This window comes from Euwallacea similis, chromosome 21, assembly GCF_039881205.1.
Source record: "Euwallacea similis isolate ESF13 chromosome 21, ESF131.1, whole genome shotgun sequence".
Lineage (NCBI taxonomy): Eukaryota > Metazoa > Arthropoda > Insecta > Coleoptera > Curculionidae > Euwallacea > Euwallacea similis.
Genome location: NC_089629.1, coordinates 928,094 through 951,639, shown reverse-complemented (window position 1 = coordinate 951,639; position 23,546 = coordinate 928,094). Strand labels below are relative to the sequence as shown.

Sequence of the window (23,546 nt, the reverse complement as noted above, 5' to 3'; positions counted from 1 at the left end):
CGAGCCTAAAACAAAATATGCAGATATCTCTCACTGAATCTGAGTTCAGAGGATTCTTCAAGTTATATTTAGCAGATCGTTTTACGCGGTGGAATCATTTGACCTATTCTTTTAAATGATGATTATTTATTATTACCTTTTTTCTTGATTTTACTTTTTGGCGTGTTAATCTTCATTTTCCTCCGCTCAATGTATTGACTGTACTGGGTGTTCCAGGTTTTATGATCAGGATTGGTCTGGCCTATGTTTATAACACTAATACGCCTTAAAATGTCTTTTCTAACTATTCCTGAAACTCTGGCACAAAATCCGGGACATTCTCTACATTCACAGATTTACAAAGTTACAGGGTGCACCCACTCTTTGTTCTCACCCGGTATATAAAAACTTTTAAATCGCTTTTTTCCTACAATGGAATTTTCGAGGTGTGACACTTGTTTAGCACTTGTGCGATTTCAGATTTCATCGATTAGTGTCCCCTTTTCCGAGATTTTCTCTGGTCATTTATAAAGTTAGCTGTACCTCCCCAGAGTTTCCTCTTGAGAATTGCAAAAAACAAACATTTTTCAAAAGAAAATTAATGCTTCTTTCAGTTCTCCGGACACAACCTATAAATGTCATTCATCGGGTTAGTCGATCTCGAGGAAAAGCTCCATTTAATATGATATTATCTTTGGGAAATTTTTAATTTGATGCCGAATCCTTGCAATGGTCAGCTTCATTGGTCGTGGTGAATCTGGGGACGGTAATTTTTTCCTGGTATAAAACTTTGAAATCCCGAAGCGATATGAAATTAAATTGTGTTCCAAACTAATCTAAGCTAACCTGAATTCCATTCCGGTCTCGTTTCGAAATGTGCGGTTTAGATATTTGAAGTAATCTGACTTCGAAATTGTGCGACCTTTTTTGATAGCATAGAACTCTGAATCTCAATAGTTCACGTAACCTGAACTTACTCATTTCAATTTAAAAGAACAGACACATTCTTTTACTTTTAATAATTAAAATTTTATTAGTCAAATTTATAGAAAAGGGGTAATTATGAAACTAGAGCACTTACACTTTTCCGCAGAAAGCGATTTTCCAATCACTCTGTCTAAAATTGGGTGTCATTTTTATTTATATCCATTTATTCCATATGTTCATTTTAACCAACGTTTCAAAACCAAATCTCATTTTTTGCTTCATTTCCTCAATTATCTGATTTATTTTGTGAGTATTTATACTCATTTTCATTCTCTATCAATCTGCAATAATCAATTTCAACCAGTGGAAAGGCCGCAAAGCAGATTTGCTTGTAAATTTCCATTTTGAAATTTTATTACTTACTTCATATTCATTGTACCCACTTCAGCGTAACCGCTAAAAATTCCAAACTTATACCTTTTCTTTGTTTAAAAAATGAATTTCAATTTTCAATCTTATTATACTTTCCTTATTCTAATAACATTGAAATTTATTGTAATTGTATTTGTGTAAGTGCGTAATTATATTTGATTGTTCTAGTATTTACTTCACCATGAAACTACGTCGTTTGACATGATATTTTATACATGAAACTCGACTTGAATTTAGCTTAAGTTCAAGTCAATTCAAGTAGCCTGAAAATAAAGTCAAGCCGTCGTGTTTACCCACGCTAGAGTTTATTTTAAACGGTAATACAAAGACATTGCGTGCTGTTGCATGCTTATTGGAATCTTGGAAACTGAAAAAGGTTGAGTGCGTTTCGCATGATTGAGCGCATTTAATGGGACATTAATTATTAGATTCACTTTCGTAACCGTTTATCCGATTGAATTTTAATCGTGCTCTGTCATTAAATCATTTAGTCTTAATTGCCTTCCTGCTGCTAATAACAAATTATAAAACTTAATGTATTTTATCCGAGTCGTACCAGCTGTTAATGGGCGCATACCGCGTTCAGTTGGTTGTCAAGCCATCTTAATAAGCCATATAATTCCTTTTATTATTATTATACTCAGCGTAGTATAAGACTGAAAAGGAAGGTCAAGGACCACTTATTTCCCCAACTGAAGCTGAGAGCGTGAAACATCCAACCATCGATAAAACTGAAATTTTAATAAAAATATCATTGTGATGCAAATCTAAAACGCCGCTTATCTACGTCGGTCAATTTTAATAATTCAAATGATTTACGAGCTCATTCAATGGGGTTTAATTATGGCGGATAATCAGTCCGCGCGCTTTAAGCCACAGGAGGGCCTTCATTACGACGAGATTAAATGTTTAGGTTTACCGAGACCTGCGAGTGGCTATTTTCGATCCTAAAAAGACAATATTTGGTTGTTTGAATCAGATAGTCAAGTTCTTTTAATTGGAAGTATTTTGAACTTGAATTGAACTTTTGCCACATATAACATTTTACTGCCCCTGCTGTGCTTACAACCTTCACATCCGCACATATTTGAAACGAACTCGTCAACTGTCAGAACACCTTTATACCCATCCACCTTATAATTCTTTATATCCACCACCTTCTTTGATGTTGTTGCAAACGTATTGTTGCGTTCTCCCCTTAAGCAAAACTTGAAACATGTAAGAGAATTATGTAGGGATTATGGGACTTTCTTGCAGCTCAACCGTGAAATCGTGAACATTATATTGCCTAATAGTAATACTGTTCAACAGAGGATTTTCAAAATATATTAAATCTTGAAAGACATAAAGAATTTGGAAATTAAAGAAGCACATGGTTTTGTAGTAAGTGGCATAACAAATAAAAACTAACGTATAGCTGGGTCTAAGGAGTAATATCGATCGTCATGAACACCTCCAAAATCATTTCAAAGGGATAGGTCCTTCAAAATAGCATAAGCGCTTTGAAAGTTTTACTTAAAAATATTCAAAATATTGTAGGAGTACCAAAAAACTTACGATTGTACACTTTGTATCGAGTGCTTTATGCTTTAATCAGACGTTCCTTTATATTAATCAATAAATATGAACTTTTATGTGCGGTGCATTTATATACCCTTCCAAATTATAATAAATTACATATTAAACAATCAAAGCGATCTTTATCGATTGATATTTAAGTTGACTTTTTTGTTTGGCGGGTGTTGAATTACTAACCAAGCTGCGAAATGGCCCTATACGCTGTTAATTGGAAGTTCGACCATGGTGGGTGGTATGAGGGAATAGGGTCGGATTGATTTTCCATTCAAATGGCGAACATGTGCGTACCACCCGTTTTGTGCTAAGGCAACACGAAACAAACAATCCAGAACCAACATCAAATTAATGGAATGACATTGTGCTATCTGTATTTTGTAAACAAGAACGTTTATTTTGTGTCTTGTGTCCATTGGTTATTGCGCTGAGTGGTCGAACCAACAATACAGTGTGTCCAAGATAAGGATACTTAAAGCGGTGCATATATCAACTTTTTTTAACGTTCTTAGTTTCTTTTATTATCCTCGTAGCAAAATGCTAAAAAATTTTCTCATTAAAAAAAAATAGAATTGACAATGGTTAAAACCAGGTAACTAATTGCTGAGAGAATAAAAATTAAAATTGGTTAAAAATGTGGAAATACGATTTGGCATCCATAAAGAAAAAATATTTTCTGCTTTATTTTTTGTATTTTGAATGACATGGCAACAGAATTAACAACAAAACGTGATAACAGATTTAAATCCCTCATGAAAAACACCCTGAATATTACTATTTCTATAGGTGAGGCCTTTTTCCTTGTAATTTCTCCATCCTACCGCAAAGTTAGGAAAAATTATGCATGAATATCTTTAGGAAATGCTATTTTGTGTAACTACGGTCTTACTGTGGATTGCACAAAACAATGCATTTCCTAACCGGTATTTTTGAATAAATAGCCAAATTTGAATTTTTCTCGCAAAAATATGCTCATCAAACCGCTGACACTCATTAATTCCCATCTTATTCGATTTAATACGATTTTAATTAGCGGGATATTATTTTCCATGTCAATAATTATTATCGCTGACATGCAGCGAAGCCCTGAAAACATACCCGTTTATTAATAAATATCTCAACTGAGCCATTGGCAAATTTAATATTTAATGATCGTTATTAGTGCTAATTAAACAGCGGACTTTGCAACGATTAAATTTAATACACTTGTCAGTGTGCATCTCCAATGACTTTTTGCCATTTAAATTTAGTTAGTATGTATAAAAGAGCCTGATAAACCCGCTAATCCATTTTTTAATAACCCTCCCTTCAACCCCGTCCCGGAATGAGGGCATTTAAAATCGCAATCAAGCCGGGTAATCCGATTCGTACAACCCGATAACTAATTCATCCGACCAGTGGCGTGGGCGGTATGCATTATGTCCGACTGCACCGGGCATCGACCACTACATAATATTAATGTTTAGCCGACCGCAATGTGTTAGTCGACGTGCGGTTGACCACCTCGTGTGACGTCACCGTTGGCGTGTTTAACCAGAAAACCGCACTTGATGGTCTGGTCCGGTCTCGCGAACTGGACCGGATATGCACGATGGCGCTCTTCGTGCATACCCCATTATTATTTTACCATTTAGTTACATCGATTGGCCCCAAACTGCGGGTAGGTAATTAATTATTTGCGGTCTGAGTGAGGTCGGGATACGCGATCAGTAAATTCTTTATGGCAACCTGGGTCTGGCGAGAGTTGCCGGTTGTTTGCGACAAACGAAGAAAACCACTGCATGAAACTTAATTTTAAAACGCGCAAATTCTGTCAGACAAGCATATTTTGTGACATTTCTGCTAATAGCGGATCTGATATCACCCTGAGCTTTTAAAGTGCACATTTTTCTGCATACAGAGCGCGCTGAGTAGCACAACGTCGGACATCGCCCATTCGGAACGTGAATTGAACATAGCAACGATCACTCGTTGCGGAATATTATCTCGTAACAGTAACCAGTCGTGGTTACTACAAACTTTTCAGAAAGTCTCCGTAGTCAAAAACTCAATCGGACAAAAATGTGTTTGCCAAAATGAATCACGACTAAATTGACCTTTAAAATTTGCTGTGCACATGCGCAGAAGCCAATTAGCGTTCTGCCATTTTTCCTTATTTCCCGTGTACATTCGAAAATTGACAACCCTGGTGCCAAAGGACCCGTATGTTTGTCTGTCAGGCAAACAAACACAAACCTCTGCTTGTTGTTCAAGTACATCCTTGCACCGGCTGCAGATTTATCCGGTAGGAGCAGTTTACCTAAAAACGCATACACCGATGTGTATAGATCGCTCCAAGACATTTACACGCGTTTGAAAAATAAACGAGACGAAAACCCCCGGAGCAAACAGGCCAGAACAAACAGACTCGCATTAATGACGTTCCTAATAACAGCCCGTCTTTCCGTAGGGGCAAATATTTACGCTCAATGGTCGTTAGTATACAAAACAGTGACGTACGAGAATTATTTTCCGAAGGAAGTAAAATGTATAGCCAAATACAGTATTAAATATACAGACTCCTAGTCTAGAAAAAAATGGGAGAGAAATGGGACTTGGGGCTGAACAGATTCGTCATCAAATTCGAAAGATCGCTTTCTTCCTAACTGTCACTATCAGCTGCTCTCAGGATTTTATTCATGAGAGCTATCTTGTCAAATACTGCACCACTTTTGAATATGGTTCTCATAGTTTCTGGTATACCGCTCGACTCATTCTGCCTTGGTAGAGGTGAGCTGGCACCAGAAAGAATAGGGATGACCAGCAAAAAAATCAGTACAATAGTTAACAAGACAATTCCATGAATAAAATCATGAAAGAAGTTTACAGTGACTGGTGGGAAGCAAGCAACAGTACTTCAGCCACAAAACTGTATACGAGCCTGACAACGAAATTTATCCGATTATTTCATCCATTTGCAATTTTTCTCCCTTTTTCCTAATTTCTATGATTTAATGACGTTTATATAACATTTTTATACACTTACTACATCACCTCTAATAATGTTATTCATCTATCAAAGTTGTTCCGCTAAACAAACCATGGGTGACTCACAGTGATAATTTGTACAAATCCAATTATCGGGCAATCGCTTTAGCAATGTTGTTAAATTTCAATCTTGTCGCTGCATTCTTTAAAGATTTGATTCACAAAATTTTCTTCTTAAATACAACTCGTTCAACGAAAATTAATCTATCATTTTTAACAACTTTGCACTCGTGCAACATAAACTGAAAAATGTGCTTGTACTGTGTTTGCGCTCATACATTTTTCCAACTTGGTAGTGCAAATTTCCCCAAATTTAGCGGTAATTTTCATTGCACTTACTACATTATCCCTTATAACAACTGCGATAATCTGCAGTAAAATATCATAAAAGGGAAATAGTTATATCAAAAGGCGCCGACACTGGAACACCCCTCTTTGTCGCTGACGTCGATAGCGGCGTCGTCGATTCCATCATCCAACAACCCTGAATAAACTGCCGCTCGGAGTTTCTATTGGCCAAATTATTTGAGTTGCTGAACTAACAGTCTAATGTTTACCCTCCTCGGTATAATCCGCACTGGAAAACGAGCCGGCTTGTCTTTGGACAACTTTACTGCAACCTGGCTCTTACCCGTTATTTAAGTGGCAAAAGATAATAATTCTGACGTCATCGCGAAAGAAAATCACTTGGGCCTTATTAATTGAAACCCTCCCCCGGGACAAGCCTCTCCCCTACCCAATATCCGAATTATTATTAAATACACCCTCGTCCAAAAAGGGGAGAGAACATCATAATGATAAAACACGTTTCGATTCTTTGATAAGTTTCACCCTTATTCTCGCCCCTCGAGAGACCCTTTTGTGCGGAGGGTGAAAATTACACCCTTAGTGAAAGATGCTTATCTTTAACATTCTTCGCTTCTTCTATTCTAGCTTTAGTTATTAAAAAAATAATAATGGGGGAAACCTAATAACCCTTCTACCTAATTTATAACGTCATGAAAATTAGAGGATGTTCATTGCTGATTTCCCCTAACGATTTCAATTAAACAATAGACAGATCAGGAGACGGGGCCCCATAACAATGACTACACTATATTCTTATAAGGGTTCGAGCCACAAGGGGCGCTAATTCGAAGTTAGTTCTTCATTCAAGCGTAAAACTTTTAGCAGGGCTGGGCTCGGGGGGAGTCCGCATAACTACAGATAATTGACAGCTACCGCCAAAACTATAAAAAAATACGCCTTCAAAGAAAATTAATATTATTCATGGTGGTGATAAAACTCGAAGATTAGTATAAATAGGGGCTATACGAATAATTAAATAGGGTCATGTTCATCACTCAAATCGTACTTTGGTAAAAACGGTTTTTGACAAAAAGTCGACTGTTAAAAATATTGCCTTCGAAAGCATTTACTCGTACAGAGTAGTTATAATCTATCTTGTTTATGGGTAAATTTGTTATTAATATTCGGTTGACTGGGAAAAGTGTGGAAAAAATATTCAATTTCCATAGCGGGTAGACATTTTAAATAAATTATAACAACATAGACGTATGTTATAAATTTACACATATACATATAAACCAAATAATATTATTTTGTCATTATAAGCATTAACATTCCAGACTCGAACATTAAAGTTTGCAATACAGTCCTGTTGGAGGACGGGAATGCCGGCGAGGGTCCCTTGAATAAATTACAAGTAGGTAGCTGCTGCTTATCTGATCCCGAGTATATGTTTGCGTCACCTCCGCTTCGCCCATTTGCGGTCCCAGGTGTGTTTAGCTATACACACAGGTGACGGTTTCATTATGTCTACATATATTCATGACTCTGCCCCGATATTTAACCTGGATGCCGTTGGAAGGGTCCTTTATGTCGGTTCAGATTTAGGGATCTACAGCTTTAAGGTTATGGGATACGCGAGGGGAGCGAAGTCAAGTGTGGACAGTTTTTTCGTTTGATATATAGCTGGCTCGAATATCCCCAATTGGAAATAAGTCGTAAGAATCACCCTGGGGGACACATAAGAATGGAGAAAGTTTTTACACATCGATGGATTGGTGGGGATAGTGAGCATCTGCGACCACCAAGAAGTCCCGACTTAAACCCATTAGATTTCCCTTTCTGGTCTTTTTTTTAAATTAGTGGTATACAAATCTTTACCTGATAGCAAAGAGGAATTATGGGATAATATTCAAGATGGAGTAAATATTATACAAGAATCAGAAATAATAACCAAACTCTATTTAGGAGGCGACGAAATGTTGGTTTAAAACTTAGATAATGTACTGCTGTAAAGGGTGGACAATTCAAAAATTAATTTTAGGTCATTTTTTGTAATTTTCAATAAGTAGGTCAGATTCATAGTTCAATAAAGGACATTATTGATTTCGTTAAATCAAGTACACGTTCAACACAAAATATATCTACATATATTCCTGAGTTAACTCTGCTCTGATATGTAACCTGGATTCCGTTGGAAGGGTCTTTTATGTCTGTTAAGATTTAGGGAACTACAGTTTTAAGGTTATGGGATACTGGAGGGGAGCGAAGTCAAGTGTAGACCGCTTTTTTTCATTTGATGTATGGGAGGCCCAAACAGCCCAAATTGAAAATAAGTCGTAAGAATCACCCTTCAGGCCACATAAAAATGGAGAGAAAATGATATAGTTTATGAGATTGTGAGGAGTGATTCTCGGACCTCGGATCAGAAGAATGGCCACACTGTTGTTAGCCTGAGCTAAATAGTTGATAAAAATGTGATAACTTATTCTCAAATAATTTCAAGACATTTATATCCTGATGTGGCCTCTTTCAATGATGGTGAAATGAAGTTCGCATCTTTGTTACAGTAAATATAAATGAAGAACCTTACGCTTTCATCATTTCGAACACACTTCAATTGGCGGGGATTCTCTAATGAAACTCCCAATCCTCTGTATTATAAATGATGGGGACCAATATCCACAATGCGAGCTATAAGCCTAGAAACGAAATCGATGCTATTCGTCTACGTGTACAATCCATTGAGGCTATTAGCGCAATTACATTTTAAAAAATTCATCAATGGACTTTCCAAAGCTTTGCGCAATGAGGAAATTTCCTATTCCTCCCCGTTTCCCTGTCATTAACGTCAAATATTAAGGGAGAAAGTAAATTGGTTTTGCAGCGGAAAAAGGGTCATTTACGTAATTTATTTAGAGCCGTCTATATTTCGTCCGACTGTACAATTTCTCTCTTCTCGGTGAGGCCAATGTGTTTGAATCAAACACGTCACTACAGCTGTCACCTAATATAAGCTAAAAGGGCCCTCTGCACCGACACCCCAACCCCCATGCCTAACCAATTAAACTCTCGAAAAAATCCACAAAAAACCCGTGGGACAACATGTAACCATCCAATCAACTCCCTCGGGATAGAAAAATAAAAACACGCACACATCGGCATTGTTTGCGTTCGGGATCGGTCGACGTGAAGCAGAGGGAACGACCCTCGAAGGGCCCCGGGAGGACGACGGTGGCCCTTCCGCGAAGGACAAGGACGGGAAACGACCGGATCTTTTGTGTAACGTTAAGCCCACAGCCTCGGGAAAGTGGCCACTGATTCGATCACGAAGCGTGCAAATCGATGTTCGTTTCACCCTCTTCTTGTAACAGGGGCGTCCCTACAATGCCCTCCTTTCAGATATTTATTTTCCATCGCACTTTCAAGTGTTCACCTCCATTCTCCTTTTGCTCAAGTTGATATATTGCTCAAGGGACAGAAGGTTTGGTCTGTGATAAATTTATAGGGCCACAACGCACATGAGGCAAAATTATACCTCCGCCTATGATTCTAACCACCCGTCAAGTCGGTTTAGGGTCGCTCCCCTCCGACTAAATAAACCACCCTCGGTTTTTATGGCACGTCCGCAACGATCGTAAAGCTCCTCTTTAACGGGCGCTAATTAATTTAAAAGCTGAAAATATTTCGACGATTTGTCTTTTATGTGCGCCCGTATATGAACACGTGACGTGAACGCCATTAAACAAACTGTTCTGACTAAGGTCTGACGTTAATATGCGCCTTGCGATGTGGGGGATGTTTCGGCAATAAAAGCCACATTTGTGGCACTAAACTAAAAATAAACAACTAAATAGATTAAATGTGATTTTAGGTAATCCCGGAATTATTTAGGTTAACCTAACCATTTACAAACGGTAGACACGGAAAAAAGAAATCCAAGAATCAAGATTCGAGGCAATCTCAGGGTCTCTTCGGACAGAAATGTAGGAGTGTTCTAAACGAATTGGATGGTTCTGCTAAGAAGTATATGAGTAGCGAACAGTATTAGTCTCATGATGGGGCAAGACTGGGCGAGAGCCCAGGGCAGCAGATTAGGAAGGGTGTCGGACTTTCTTGGTCGGCGATTTTTCTTGGGAGTAAGGGGGCAGCAATTAAAAATTTCCCTCATTACCAGAGTGCCAGACTTGCTAAGACCGGCCCTGGTAGCAGCTAGCAAATTCAATGCTTCAAAATGTCAGGTGTGAGAACTGCATTATAAGGCGCATTTTGGCGCTATTCCCAGATTAAATTTATCGATATGGCACGGTTAGTTTTAGAAAAACTTGAAAAACAAATATTGTGTTTATGCCTCATGGGAGTCTTAGCCAGACGACTATACTGAATTAACTCGTATACAGCGTACAGTCGCAAACCACTCTCAGATTGCATAATTACAAGCCCAAGCAAAAAAGCAGACTTTTCGTAGTAATCAAAGCAGTGCTCGACCTGTTTTTAAACAGGTGTTACAGGTCTTCAAACTATTTTCTTCAATAAAGCCACTCCAAGTCTTATAAGAAATGAGAGACCGTTTCTTTCGCGATGGCAATCCAAGTTTCGTCGCGTTTCGGCATTTTACGCGTTTCCTCCACCAAATTGCCCCAGAAGCTTTTCCATTCTCGATCCAGCACGATTCTTTATCGATGCAAATTGAATTTTCAGGAGCAGGAAAGGGCCCCCGGCTCCAGCCATTCGTTGTGTGTGTCTCTCTGTGTGTTTAGTCCCCGAGGACAAGTTTATCGCGAAAGTTAAAGTGCCGCCATTCGGGCGTGAGGAAATTACTTTTCGCCTTTTGGCACGTTGTTCTTCAAATTTTGTTTTGACATCCCGTTGCCGAATAACGGCTTTATAACCTTGAATTTCAAAAACTCGTCCTGTTTAAATCATGAATTAGAAAATCCTAAACTTTCCCCTCGTGCATCCGTCATCCGACAAAAGGATGAGTAGTCTGATTGAAGGGCAGGTCGTACGACATCGGAATTTTGAACTTTTGTCAGAAATCGCATATTATTAGCTTTGATTATTATTTTAATTAATTTCAAAGAAAAAAAAACTGTCGGATTAACGACTCATCCGATGACGGATGCATGAGAAAGGGCCTTGAACCTTCATCACAAAATCGTCATCGCACAAAACCATAATAAAACGGGCAGTTTCATTGATCAACACAAGCGGATGATGATGGAATTAGATCATTAGCCTTTATCGATGTCCCATAAAATTTAGATCTCACTCGATTCAGTCAATTGCAACCAGCGTGCGGTAAAGTATCACTGTCCTCATTTGTTCGGTAAATAATTCCTCTTTTGATTATTTTCTAATTATTTAACGACTTACATCAATCGATTATGGTGATGTCGGATCATCGTATCGTCAGATGACGGATGTATCAAAATGGTCTTTAGGCAGTTTCGTGTTGGCAAGAATTAATATCATTAACACCAAAAAAGTAATACTCTAAAATTCCATTATAATACACATTCTAGGAACAGCTACTCCACAATTCCCGTAAAATTACCGTTAAATAACAGTATCATAAACTTAAAACGCGTGTTACAGTGGAATTTCACCCGCGGATGTGGAAAGTCGAAGGGGTTGATTTGAAGAGGGTCGGAGTCGAGGAGAATGACGTAGGGTGTGTTAATTGCCTGCGGTGCGGTCTGCGCCCCTTGAGCCCCCACCCCGTATAATGTTTGCATGTGTAAGTAGTGTGTTTGCCGTGTGACGCCCGTCCTTCATAGGGGCCAACGCATTAAATGCTCTTTGAAAGTGAGATTTAAATTGGGGACGATGTTTGCTTTCGGGCAAAGAATGGAGGGTAATCGATTTCAGGACAGGGGTGGACAAAGGTGCATAGAGGAATAGAAAATTGCCCTTGTATTTACACTTTTCATATTGTATTTGAAACGGATTCAAGTCCAGCCTACAACAACCAATATCTCACTTAAATCGCAGCTCTTGAAATGTCATGATGCCAAAGTAAGCGTGTTCCTGCAAATACCTTAAGTTACATCTTACGTGTCTCGCCTAATCGACCATTATGAAACTAATCAAGCGCAACGATTAAAGACTGCGGATTTTCGCTGCGATGAGCCGGGTTCGATTCCCGCATGGTTGGGTAATTTCTTTTGTATAGTATGGTTCATGATCGTGGGAAAAATAGTATTAATAACTTGCAAAAAAGTTTTTTAACGCACTCGCGCGTTGCGGGCCTCGCCTGCGGCTCGTGCGCTACATTTCACTCTCGTGCGTTAGGAATATAGGAAAGGAATTCCCTATGTATAGTGATAACTGAAAGTGCAGGGACTTACCTGTTTGTGCATTTCGACGTTGAGTCCGTAGGACATTTCGTAATACTGAAAATGAGAAAAACCATTACAAGTTAAGAGAAATCAAATAGGATCTTAAAAACTACCAGACCATGACCATTGCAACAATAGACCAAACAATTTAAAAACTATGAGTCTTTCCTAGAACTAAGCGAATGAAGTTTCGCTGAAAACCGTCCCTGACTAATCAACAATTACCATCCAATTAATTATGTTAAGTGCTTTTTTTCGGGCCGACACATTGTCGCACCTGTGCTAAATGGATATATCATTTATTAGAAACACATGTTTGCTAAGACTTTGCTGGTGGAATTTTGGCAGGTTTTACTTTTTAATTTAATTGGCACTTTGCTGAATTTTTATTGCGGATATAATGTAATTATCCGCGATAAATTGACAGCAAACAATAGAGCGATTGTAGGTTGCGCCGTGTGGGCGCTGAATGCCGTTGAAAACATGGAATATTAGCTTACGGGTATGTTAATTGATTTTTTGGAAATGTTTGATTATGGTTGTGACTAGGAACCACCCACGACACTTCTTGTGTTCGCTGTTTTTTTAATAGTGACGAATTATACAGAAATAACTATGCGAGGTGTGTAAGATTGTCGTCAGAAGTGCGGATTTTTCGGCTTCGGGAATCTCTACTACTTGCAATGCAACTTTAAGGACTGCGTTGTCGGAGGAATATAATTGAAAAACATTCACTTACCATTACATAATGCCTCTGGATTTCAATTTTTTCGCTGGCAAGTTTCTCACAGTCTAACTTGAGGCTGAAATAGGAAAAGGAACCATTACTTTCTCATATATTCTTGCGATGAAATTATGCAAGCAGCAAATTTAGTATCCGCTCAAAATAAACAGTATCGAAGTCTAGAGAGGGCTGTGAATTTTCTACGCAACATGCATTAGTCATAATTGACTTATATGTCGTAAGTTTGGTATTTGTGTTACATGTCAGTTTCAATTAACGTCGCAATGAATTTTTTTTTAAATGATTTCTTCCGCTTTAAGTCAACTTTGCTTACTTAAACTGTTTTCCAATCTAATATAAATCAGTATCCGAGTCAATAAACCCATACGTTTACTCATATTTTCTAACACATTCATACGAAAGGCTTATATTCTAATAACACGATAAACCACACAAATATATAAATCTATATTCTGTTTTATTTCATTTAATTTATAAATAGAACTTGTATAACAATTAATATGACAAACTACAGCAGAACAAAATTTTTATTGCCTCACAGATGACACCAAAATTTATTTAATTTTTTGCTCATTTTAAGTGTTTTTTGCCAACCTTCAAGTCTATAAATATCACGGTAATACAATCAGCCCTTTATATTTTCCTTGATATCTTCAACATTTTCGCATATATTTACCCTATTTTCTTTCCGTATATATTTCACATTTGCATATATATTTTCAGAACATTTTCTAGATTTGTAATCCGCATTTTCGTTTACCCCTCGGCATGCAAATATCTACAAGATCAATGATTCATTAGTTCAAGTTTGTTTGTTTTCGCATAGCATTACTCGAAAGACCACTAACAAAAATTGCAGGACCGTATTTAGAAAAATTTCCGATCAATTCTTGAAAAGATTACCAATATGTTTCAATTATCTGTTTCTGTACCCTAAATCCATCATCGGCTACTGCTAACAAACTACTATCATCCTACCACCTACCGCCCATACAATACCTACATAACCCACATGTAATAAAGGCCTCATTAGCACCAGTATCGCGGCAGTAAAATTAAACGAACACATTCCCGAGGAGCCGGGTAGCATTCAAAACTGCTATGGTACTGGTTCTGAGGAATGGTACTGGGTGATAGTACCATTTCCATGTTGGTCGATTATGTAAATAAACGACCGCGGATCGATGGATTGTTTCGGACCATTATGGACAGCGATAAATCTTTATTAGCTCGCGATTTGGAATGTTTTCGATGTGTAATTGCTTTAAAGTTGTTTTTCAAGTGTTTTCGAGAGGTTTCGGTTCTTGCTTACGGTAGGTTAGGGGTCCGGTTAAATTTATATGTGAGGAGGTTCCTTGTAGGGTATCGATGATTATTAATTAAAGTCTGTTATGCCCAACTTCCCGACAGCAATTAAGGATCATTTAAGTTAAGTGGTTCTTAATTAAATGTGGTGGTTGTGACTGTGTTAACTTAGTCAGCAAACGTTACAGTCAACAGATGTGGTATCTATGTAACTTGGCTTTAATAATATAAAGTATAAAGGCTCTTTTGGCATTTGAGTTAAAACAGAAAGTTAAATACGTGAGTTGGAGAACGAAGAGTTTGCACATTTTAAAATTATAGAAGAATATACCAGGAGGCTCAAAAAGTGCGCCATTTCTAAATTACGTTTCTTTGAATGGGACGCTATAAATGTTATAATTCCCTTATGCTCTATGGGCGATTCTATGTAATTTATATGAAAAATGTTTACATCAATCAAATATTCATATACCAAACGGCATCAATCTTCAATTATCGAAGATTGCAAATTAGAGAAATTTTCAACTTACAAAAAACGTTTCCGATATCTTTAAAGAACATAGCAAATTATTGACTATTCAAGAACATCAAACAGTAGGTTTTGCGCGTTGTAGAAATTACTAATGCGGCGTAAACGGATTTAAGAGTCGTGTTTAAGTACTGACCTGTGATATTGGGCCTGGAGGAAGTTGAATTCTTCTTTGATTCTGTCACAGGACTCGCCAACTGTGAATTTGAAAGGTTGTCCCGGCTGCGGTGGCCCCTAAAAAAAGAAAAATTAGTCAACAAAATTGTTTACGACAGAAAAATTCATAATAAATTACTAAGCAATACGGCAAAGGACGTGAAATGAATATTACTTCAAAATATACATGTATTAGTTTTCTATCCAATTTTTGAAATTACTGTGGTATTATAATCTATTCCCATTTCAAAGATGTACAAATATGTCATTTTCATTAGACTCGTGGCAGAAATTTTTAAAGAGTTATTTTCCTTGTAACACAACATAGTTTCACACATATTCATTCCAACCCTGGAAACGTATGTACAAGGTAATTTTAAAGATGTTTTATTAAGACTTGTAATTGTCTAGGTTAACTCCATTCCATTCCCACCATCAATTACTGTCATGTGTTCTCTTTTTTTTCATCTCAGCTTATGTCTCGGCTTATGCATTGCCGTAAACAAGTTATTCGCTTATGTCGTTTATTCCAAATGATCTATAATCTTTTCTGCATGCAGGCCCATCCAATAATATGTCATTACCCTCTGTGCTGAAACAGAATTAAATTTGAAAACAAGCCCATAAAGACATCAATAAATAAACAACACCCAGGTAACAACCTCTTAACAAACGATAAGAGGGGAATAATCGCGTGACTGGTAGTTATGAAAAAAATTCTCAGTTTGCCCGTTCGTGTTGGGATGTAATTAAGAGGAAAAATATTATGACGCCTAACTGCTTGAAATTCCCCACTCGGCACCATATTACGACCCCAAGATGCAAACGCAATCGATGGAAATATATATTTACACCACGGGTTCTACTCATTAGAATGCTAAAACCGCAAACGACATGCATTTTCATGATTATCATTTTAAAATTCCTCTAAACGAGATTAAAGTACTGCAAAACCGCAAACGCTAAAAATCCGATCATACGTTTCAATGGGAAACCAACGAGTGGCATTGAAATTAACTGATATTGGGTTAAGATCGCCACTTACCGCAACGACCGTACAACCGGTCTATTGGCAGCTAATCATTAAATAAACTATAGATGATGATACAGCTTTCTGGATATGCAGACTGCAAGTGTAAAAATGTAACAGTAAAAGTAAAATCAGCATTAACCGTTCCAGAACGTCAATCATCGAACAACAGTCATTTTACACAATGAGGCGTTGTTTAACGTATCACATTACAGTCATTGTAAAAATAGATTTTTCATGTGTACTCGCTTTCGTGCTGCCGATGCTGTTGACTGGTTGGGTATAATAAAACCCGATGGATATTTTAACGGTCTTTAACACTTAACCGGATGTTACGTCATAGGTAATTTATTTTATCTGCGTACACACTTTGCTCGGCAAATATTGGTTTTTGGCCATTTTTAAATGTTTGCACAGGCTGCGTATTATTTCGTCGAGCCAATATTATTTTCCGGATATTTTATGTATTTATTTACCTTCACCGACAGTGGTGTATTAGAGTTAAATCTACTTGAAAATTAAAGAAAAAAAACATATTTTAGCCGAGGACCGGCCACTCGCTCAGCCGCTAGAATCCCAACTCCATGCCCAGGGAATTGCCTCCTCTATTCGCCGTTTTTAAAAAAAATTGGCATAAGTGAAAGAAGCAAAAATTACTACAGCAATTATTACAAAAGCAATTAGAGGTACGATTCTGTAACATGCGATGTATATTTACAGCTTACAGCAGTGATCTCTGTAAACTTCATTGTTTCACATCAAAGTTACAGCGATACATCGTTAACCTCGGAAGTAAATAGTTACAAAATCCAGGCATGATGGATAAACAAAGGCACGGAGGACCTAAATTTAGAAAAAAACATACAGATATACCATTTGGGAAAAATATCTTTACTAATAAGAAAAACAATCTGCAAGTGTCCAAAAGTGTACAACCCTGTACAACTTATACTATGTAAAATACAGATAGGAAAAAAACGAATTTTGCTTTGTCGTGACTTTAACGAAGGCTTAGAAGCGCCCGACAAAAGCCTCAACACTTTTGCGTTATTCATCTCTTTTATCCATTTGAAATAATACATAAAAGTGAACCTCTAAAGTTTTTGAAGTCACTGTCAGGTCATATCAGGCCTTTTCGTAAGCGATGCCCTGGTTGGATTGACCCTGATCAGTTGATTTTCAGCTAATCCGGATTGATCAAATCGTGTCCAGATTGAATAGTTAGTTAAGTGTGTGCGAAACAAATATTCTAAAGCCATTGTATCAAAAAACTCGAGGCTTTTCATACCATCACCATCGTAAATCTTCTGTAGAAGTTTTCCACGACAATCTAACCGAAATCAAAACAGAATCTCTTTTTATAACCCATTTCTGATTGAAGTCTATTCTATCGCCACACAAAATTCGTCCCAGATTTAACCCCAATTATCTCTTAGGTTTGAGCTTTACTAAAAAAAACACTTAAAGTAGTGTTTCATCGAGAACAAAAAGTTTAAAAGGCTTAATCCGTCATATCCTAAAGCTTGAATGAACTTCTAAATGAATTATTAATAAAACCTAACCGAAAAAAGTTCGACGTATTTTCGTATCCGGGAAACTCGAGGAATTGAAAGTTCCTGCTCCAATTACCGACGTTGTTAAGCTTTAAAATGAACTTTCGGGCCAAATTTTTCGAAACTTAATTAATGGAAATTTTCTCCCCCGGGCGGTGCTTGCCGAGAAAAAGAGTTTTCTTTTAGGTCTTAATAGAGCATTGTGTGATTAAGGATGAAGTAAACGAATGGAAGAGAGACGGGAAAATTTAAATTAATGTACGACACCCAAATAGCTAAACGTTCCCGACGAAAACAGAAGAGACATTTGCATTTGGTTACGTGTTTTCAGAGTGTTCAACTGAAATTTGCATTCCTCACAAAATGCTAATGAATCAACAACCGAAATCCATCACGCCGACAACAACCTGAATAAAATAGATATGGTTTCAGATAAGATTAAATCGTTGGTTCCGTTTAGTCCTCGGTTTAGTCCAATGTAACTGTAGGGGCATCATAATTTTAAGGACAGGGGACAATTTAATTCGATACTACAACACTTTCAGATAGTCTTTCAGAAAACTGGTTTTAGTTGCATACGAGATTTCAACAGTGAGCTGTAAAAGTTTTAGTTTGACTGTATCTAGTAGTAGGTACTATACTGAAGGAACAAATCTTTCATTAGAAATTCTTCACTCTTTGGTGGAACACCTTCACTGAAATAGATTTTTTAAAGCGAATCTTTTGGACTTCCATTGTGTTGAATATTTCAATTTCACAACGCTTTAGATAGTTAAAATCGTTTCATCAAGAATGTACTAACGTCAGTAATGACTAATTTTTTTGTTAAAAGTCGATAAATGAAGTGACTTTTCATAGAAAATTTCACTTTTTTCCTTCTCCTTTAAGTATTAACGTGGAATTACTTGACGAAATTATAGCTCGAAAGGTCACGGGAATGTTCGAGTAGATGTAAAGTTCCTCCTCTGTTCCCGTGCAGTTACACGAAAGAAGATAGCTCAGAAAGTCAAACAGTTCATTCGAAGATTGCTGCAGTCTATTGTACGCAGGCTTCGATGGGAAACCACAGCGTCCTTCTTGATCCAGATTGATCTTCATGAAGGCAGCTCCGGTAACTCTCAATGAGGCGTTGAGCGCAGCTCCCGGTGTGGTCCTAAATACACTGGTGATGCCCACGCAAGCCATTCTTTGCAGTCTCGCCAAACAACTCTTGGCCTAATTACCCCAGTAAAACATCAGTGTAGGATGTGAGGTTTCAGGCCTCATCTTTTTCCCACTACCCTGCGTTGTAAGTACATAAATGTTTTTGTCTTATTGCATGTTTCCTTCACGTGGGTTTTCCAAGTTTGCATATAATCGATGATCTCCTCCAAGCACTTAACCTCTGGCTTCGGAAGTAAGGGTTTTCCATATAGGGTGCCTGAATTCTCTATTCTTCTTCCTTCTATTGCACAGGACCAGCTCTGTTTTGTCAGGATTGGCTGACAGTCTCGTGTCAGTACACCATTGTTCTAGCATTCATTTCAATTCAGAATGATTTTTGAGAGAATTTTTGGATTTCGGAGAAATGGCACACCTTGCAAATCATCGGTTCGGCAACGCTGCATGCTAACCAACCGTATAATAGTGGAGAGTTAATTATTACGAGAACAATGGGGAAATATTAAAACAAAATGTGAAGAAGACTATAAGTTGTTTGATTAGAACATGCACGTAACAAGGTTCGAGTGCGATTGCATAAAATAAGTACCGGCCGCAAAAACCTTATTGGCAGACTGCGGTGACGGCAACCAGATGGTTTTAATGAGAATGGCGTGACAGCGTCGACTTTCTCTTCTTCTCTTGTCGGCTTTGTTCGTGTTCGACGACATGGTACAAACTAGCATCTTAAACAAAACGAAAAAATTCCATACAAGGAGTTTCGTTGTGCCCATACTAGAGAGGATATACAAAAGCCAGTAAAACAGAAGGCGGGATGAATAAAAAAAAAGAAAAAATAAAAGACCGACTGTGTTATCGACACGAAATTTTCTGTAGAGGGTACATCCTTAATAGCAAACCACGGCATGTTAGCGGTGTCCGAACACACCTTGCCGTACTTAATCTTGTATCCTTTCCTTTTTTGTTTTTCTTTCCCGCTCGGTGCCTCCTCCTTTTTCGAACCGCCAACATTACGAACAAAGCATGGGGTCCGACTAAATGCGAATCGAACACCTGACTTGGGCAATGTGCTGATAAAAGCAATTACAAAGCCAAGGACATCTAAAATTTTCATAAATATTTTCTTGGGATCTGCTAGCTTAAGATCACTATTATCTCCTATTCTTGATTCGAGTCCCTAGAAGGGGGGAGAAAGGTTAAAGCAAATAATGGTGCTTCCAGCAGAACGAATGTTTCCATTAGAATTTCTAATGAATCCAGAAATTTGATGCTTTTGGTCAAACTACACAACCCGTTCCAGGACTAAGAAGGCCGTTTGATGCTGAATGATATGGATAAATGGAAATCGGGGACGTTTAGAAATGTCGTCAATATTTTCCTGGAATGAGCAACAGTTTCATTGAAATATTTCCTTCCATTCCAGATTCGGGGTAAACTATGAAGCTAAGAAAGAATATTTTGTCCAAATTCAAGAAAACGAAAGTTTTCGTTAAAACTTCCAATTAACTCAAAATCAATTTAAAAACAGTCCTTCCAAGGTCAACAGGAAAACTTGAAACGGAATGATAGAATTAACTGCAAATGAGATTTCAAGGGATATTTAGAATGATTATTAAAATTTTCATAAGATCAGAAACCAGGTACCGCCATCATTATACACACCGGCAACTTTAAGGGAACAGATTGTCTCAAGAACCACGCGAAAGTCGTATCAGAAATATGGAAAAACGACTAACTGCAGTTGCGAGAGCTCAAGGGGGAACACACGCTACTGAAGAAGAAAAACTGCTTTAAATGATTAATCAAGTTCAGAATGTACAATTAAGTTATTCTGTTTAAAACGAGTATTTTGTTTGAGTGACATCTTCGAGTTTCTTTCTTTTTCTACAGGTTTCACGTGATACAACTTTTGTAAAACACGTTTCAATTACTTCACTTAACTCCGTATGAAGAAATTGTCGGAGAAATATTAACATTATATATACTTTAGAGAAAATAATTAGATTTTATGTCTGTTCCTTTAAATTCGTCGGTGTGTGTATTATTTCGTATCGCGGATCGTTACCGTGATTCGACCGGTGAGCTGTACGCTTGCAAGAAAGGCTTTAAGGAATTTTTCAAGATTTGGAGGACATTGAATCATCGCTATCGTTCGGCCTACGACTCGCACCTTTGTAAAAAGCAGATTATAAAGTTTTTTTTGTATATTTTCGTATCGATATCCTTTCTTAGACGATTCAGTCATATGCTAGCGCGGTAACAAACGAGATGGTCGTAATCCGGAAGTGTTAATCGGGATAATTGGGTGTTCTTTTGTTTGAAAGACTAGTCGAATATGTCACTACTGTAGCTACTACGTAGTTACTGTTTCTCTTTTTGCAAAAGAAATCAAAGTTTTAGTGCTCGTGCTGTTGGTGTGATATATTGTACATAACCCCACTGTCCACTTTTGGTCAACAAAGTGAAACGACAAGGGCAATAATATATACATATACAATTGCTATAGCCACCTTATCGAATCTGGCCTTAGCCCGTTAAGGCTTAAGGAGGTCTCTGATCAACGGAAAGCTTCGCATTATAAAGGGGTGAGTTTGTGTGACGAATGGAAGACGTCTCTTGAACAGCAGTACATTCCTCTCCGTGAATGTGAGACTTACTATCCAAAATTCAGTCAAAAACCGAAAACGTCTCATCATGCATTGGAGATGAGCCGCATGCTTCTTATAATAACGTTGACAAACTTAAACGTCTAAAATATCATTACTTATATTAAAGTTATTTATAAATAGTAATATTAAGAAGTTCCTCTCTGGCGCCTGTCCAGCAGCCCATTATTATTATCTAGCCAGGAATTTTGTATGAGCGCACCGCCGCTTTGGCACGGTTAATGTAGTGTAATAACCGAGCAACACTAATAATTACACAACATTCATTGTCAGTGATAAGCATCATCGTGTCCGAGACCTGGAAATACACGTTATTCCGGTAATTGGTTGGACAGGGATTTGAGGGGAATTTAAGCTGCGCCGTCTATAATCGATATACCATCAGCTGCTCGATTGACATGACCCGCTAAGGCCAATTTAGTGATCGAATCCTTGCAAAGTAACTCATCAAGAAATCAGCTTTCACCACACAATCGTCCCCTCCCATCATAATTTCGAGTTGTAAATTCATTCCCTTATGAATTAAACCTTTTAAACCGTCATTATAAAGCAGTTTACGAATTTATCTCTATCGTTTATCTAATCTGTTGGCTTTGTTCGTTGCTAGTACCGTAGCTGAATAATTCGCATCCCGTTCACACATTTCGCTTTTTTGTGCAGTTAACCTAATTGCTGGTGAAAGATGTTTTATTGTTGCTGTGTCTGTTATACAAAACTATTATATTACAGGCTTTGTTTCGGTTCAGATCGCTGGTCAAATAACATTATGAGCCGAATTTCGACTCGCAGCGAACGATTCGATACATTGAAGAATTTGCATCCTAAAACATGTTTTACGAAATAACTTGTGTCCACCAAAAAGTTGCTTGCGGTTTAGAATTTTCAAGGTTCATTCACCGGACTATAAAACAGGATTAAGGTTTTTATTTATACAAGATGGAATTATATCGTGGAAAAACACTATTGCGGAGGCCAGATTATCAGTTTGAGATTGCCCTAATTATAAAGAAAAACAGTAGTACGCAAGTGCAATGTCACTAAACCTAGTGAAAAGTTGCCTAACTTGGCAACTCCGCACGGGAGTCCCCAATTTACCCCCTAATAAGAAATCTCAACCTTCTAACCCTTAAATAAAGGAGTTGCCCACATAATCCTACATATTTTGCATGTTGACTATGAGCAGCCTATGTGACTACTCTCGGACACGCCATGGTATAATTTTAAAAGACCATTCCTGAGATTCACGGATGAATGACGTAGTAGAAACGATTCGACATCGTTCTAGAAGTATCTCGCTAATCTCGTCGACGGTTAGGACGAACGTGAAGTTGAGTATTAAACGCTGTAGTGAAGACTTAATACAGTGTTCGAAATAGTTCAAAGCGTTGTAAAATGATTAGATTGTTAGGTATTACTGTATTTGTGTTTAAATTGAGTTTGTCGAGTTTTACTTCTTGACGAATCCATGAGAAGCGTATCATTATCGCTTTTCCTTTTCGAGTTAGGCAAATTAGAAGTCGAGAAATAAGTTACTGCGGTTGCGAGGTAATGAAAAGCGAAAGCTCAATAATTATTTTTCGGTAAACAGGGTGATTAAATAAAGCAGGTCCATGAAAAGTACATTTTTCTTCAACGGGACACTCTATAAGTTGTCTTATTTAGGTGTGCCCACTACTGTTATCTCCGAAACGATGGGAGTTTCAAAATCGGTTTAATGGGAAAAATAAGTAATGTACACACATGAGAAGAATAATTGAAAGGCTAATTAATGCAAGCTGGACAGCCAATCGTCACAACTAAACCATACCGAACTGTCTTTGCCTTACGAAGCAAAT

General features: G+C 37.6%; 1 protein-coding gene across 3 annotated transcripts in view; it reads right to left on the bottom strand.

Moving 5' to 3' along the window:
• Positions 1-23,546, bottom strand: part of LOC136415820 (transducin-like enhancer protein 4) — an 81,666-nt gene that overhangs the window by 45,094 nt on the left and 13,026 nt on the right. For all 3 annotated transcript variants that reach the window (XM_066400656.1, XM_066400655.1, XM_066400657.1), the window contains exons 2-4: positions 15,282-15,379; positions 13,306-13,369; positions 12,576-12,620 (exon numbers count right to left, since the gene is read on the bottom strand). In XM_066400656.1, the coding sequence (XP_066256753.1) occupies positions 12,576-12,620; positions 13,306-13,369; positions 15,282-15,379 (207 nt within the window). The remainder of the gene's footprint in view (positions 1-12,575; positions 12,621-13,305; positions 13,370-15,281; positions 15,380-23,546) is intronic.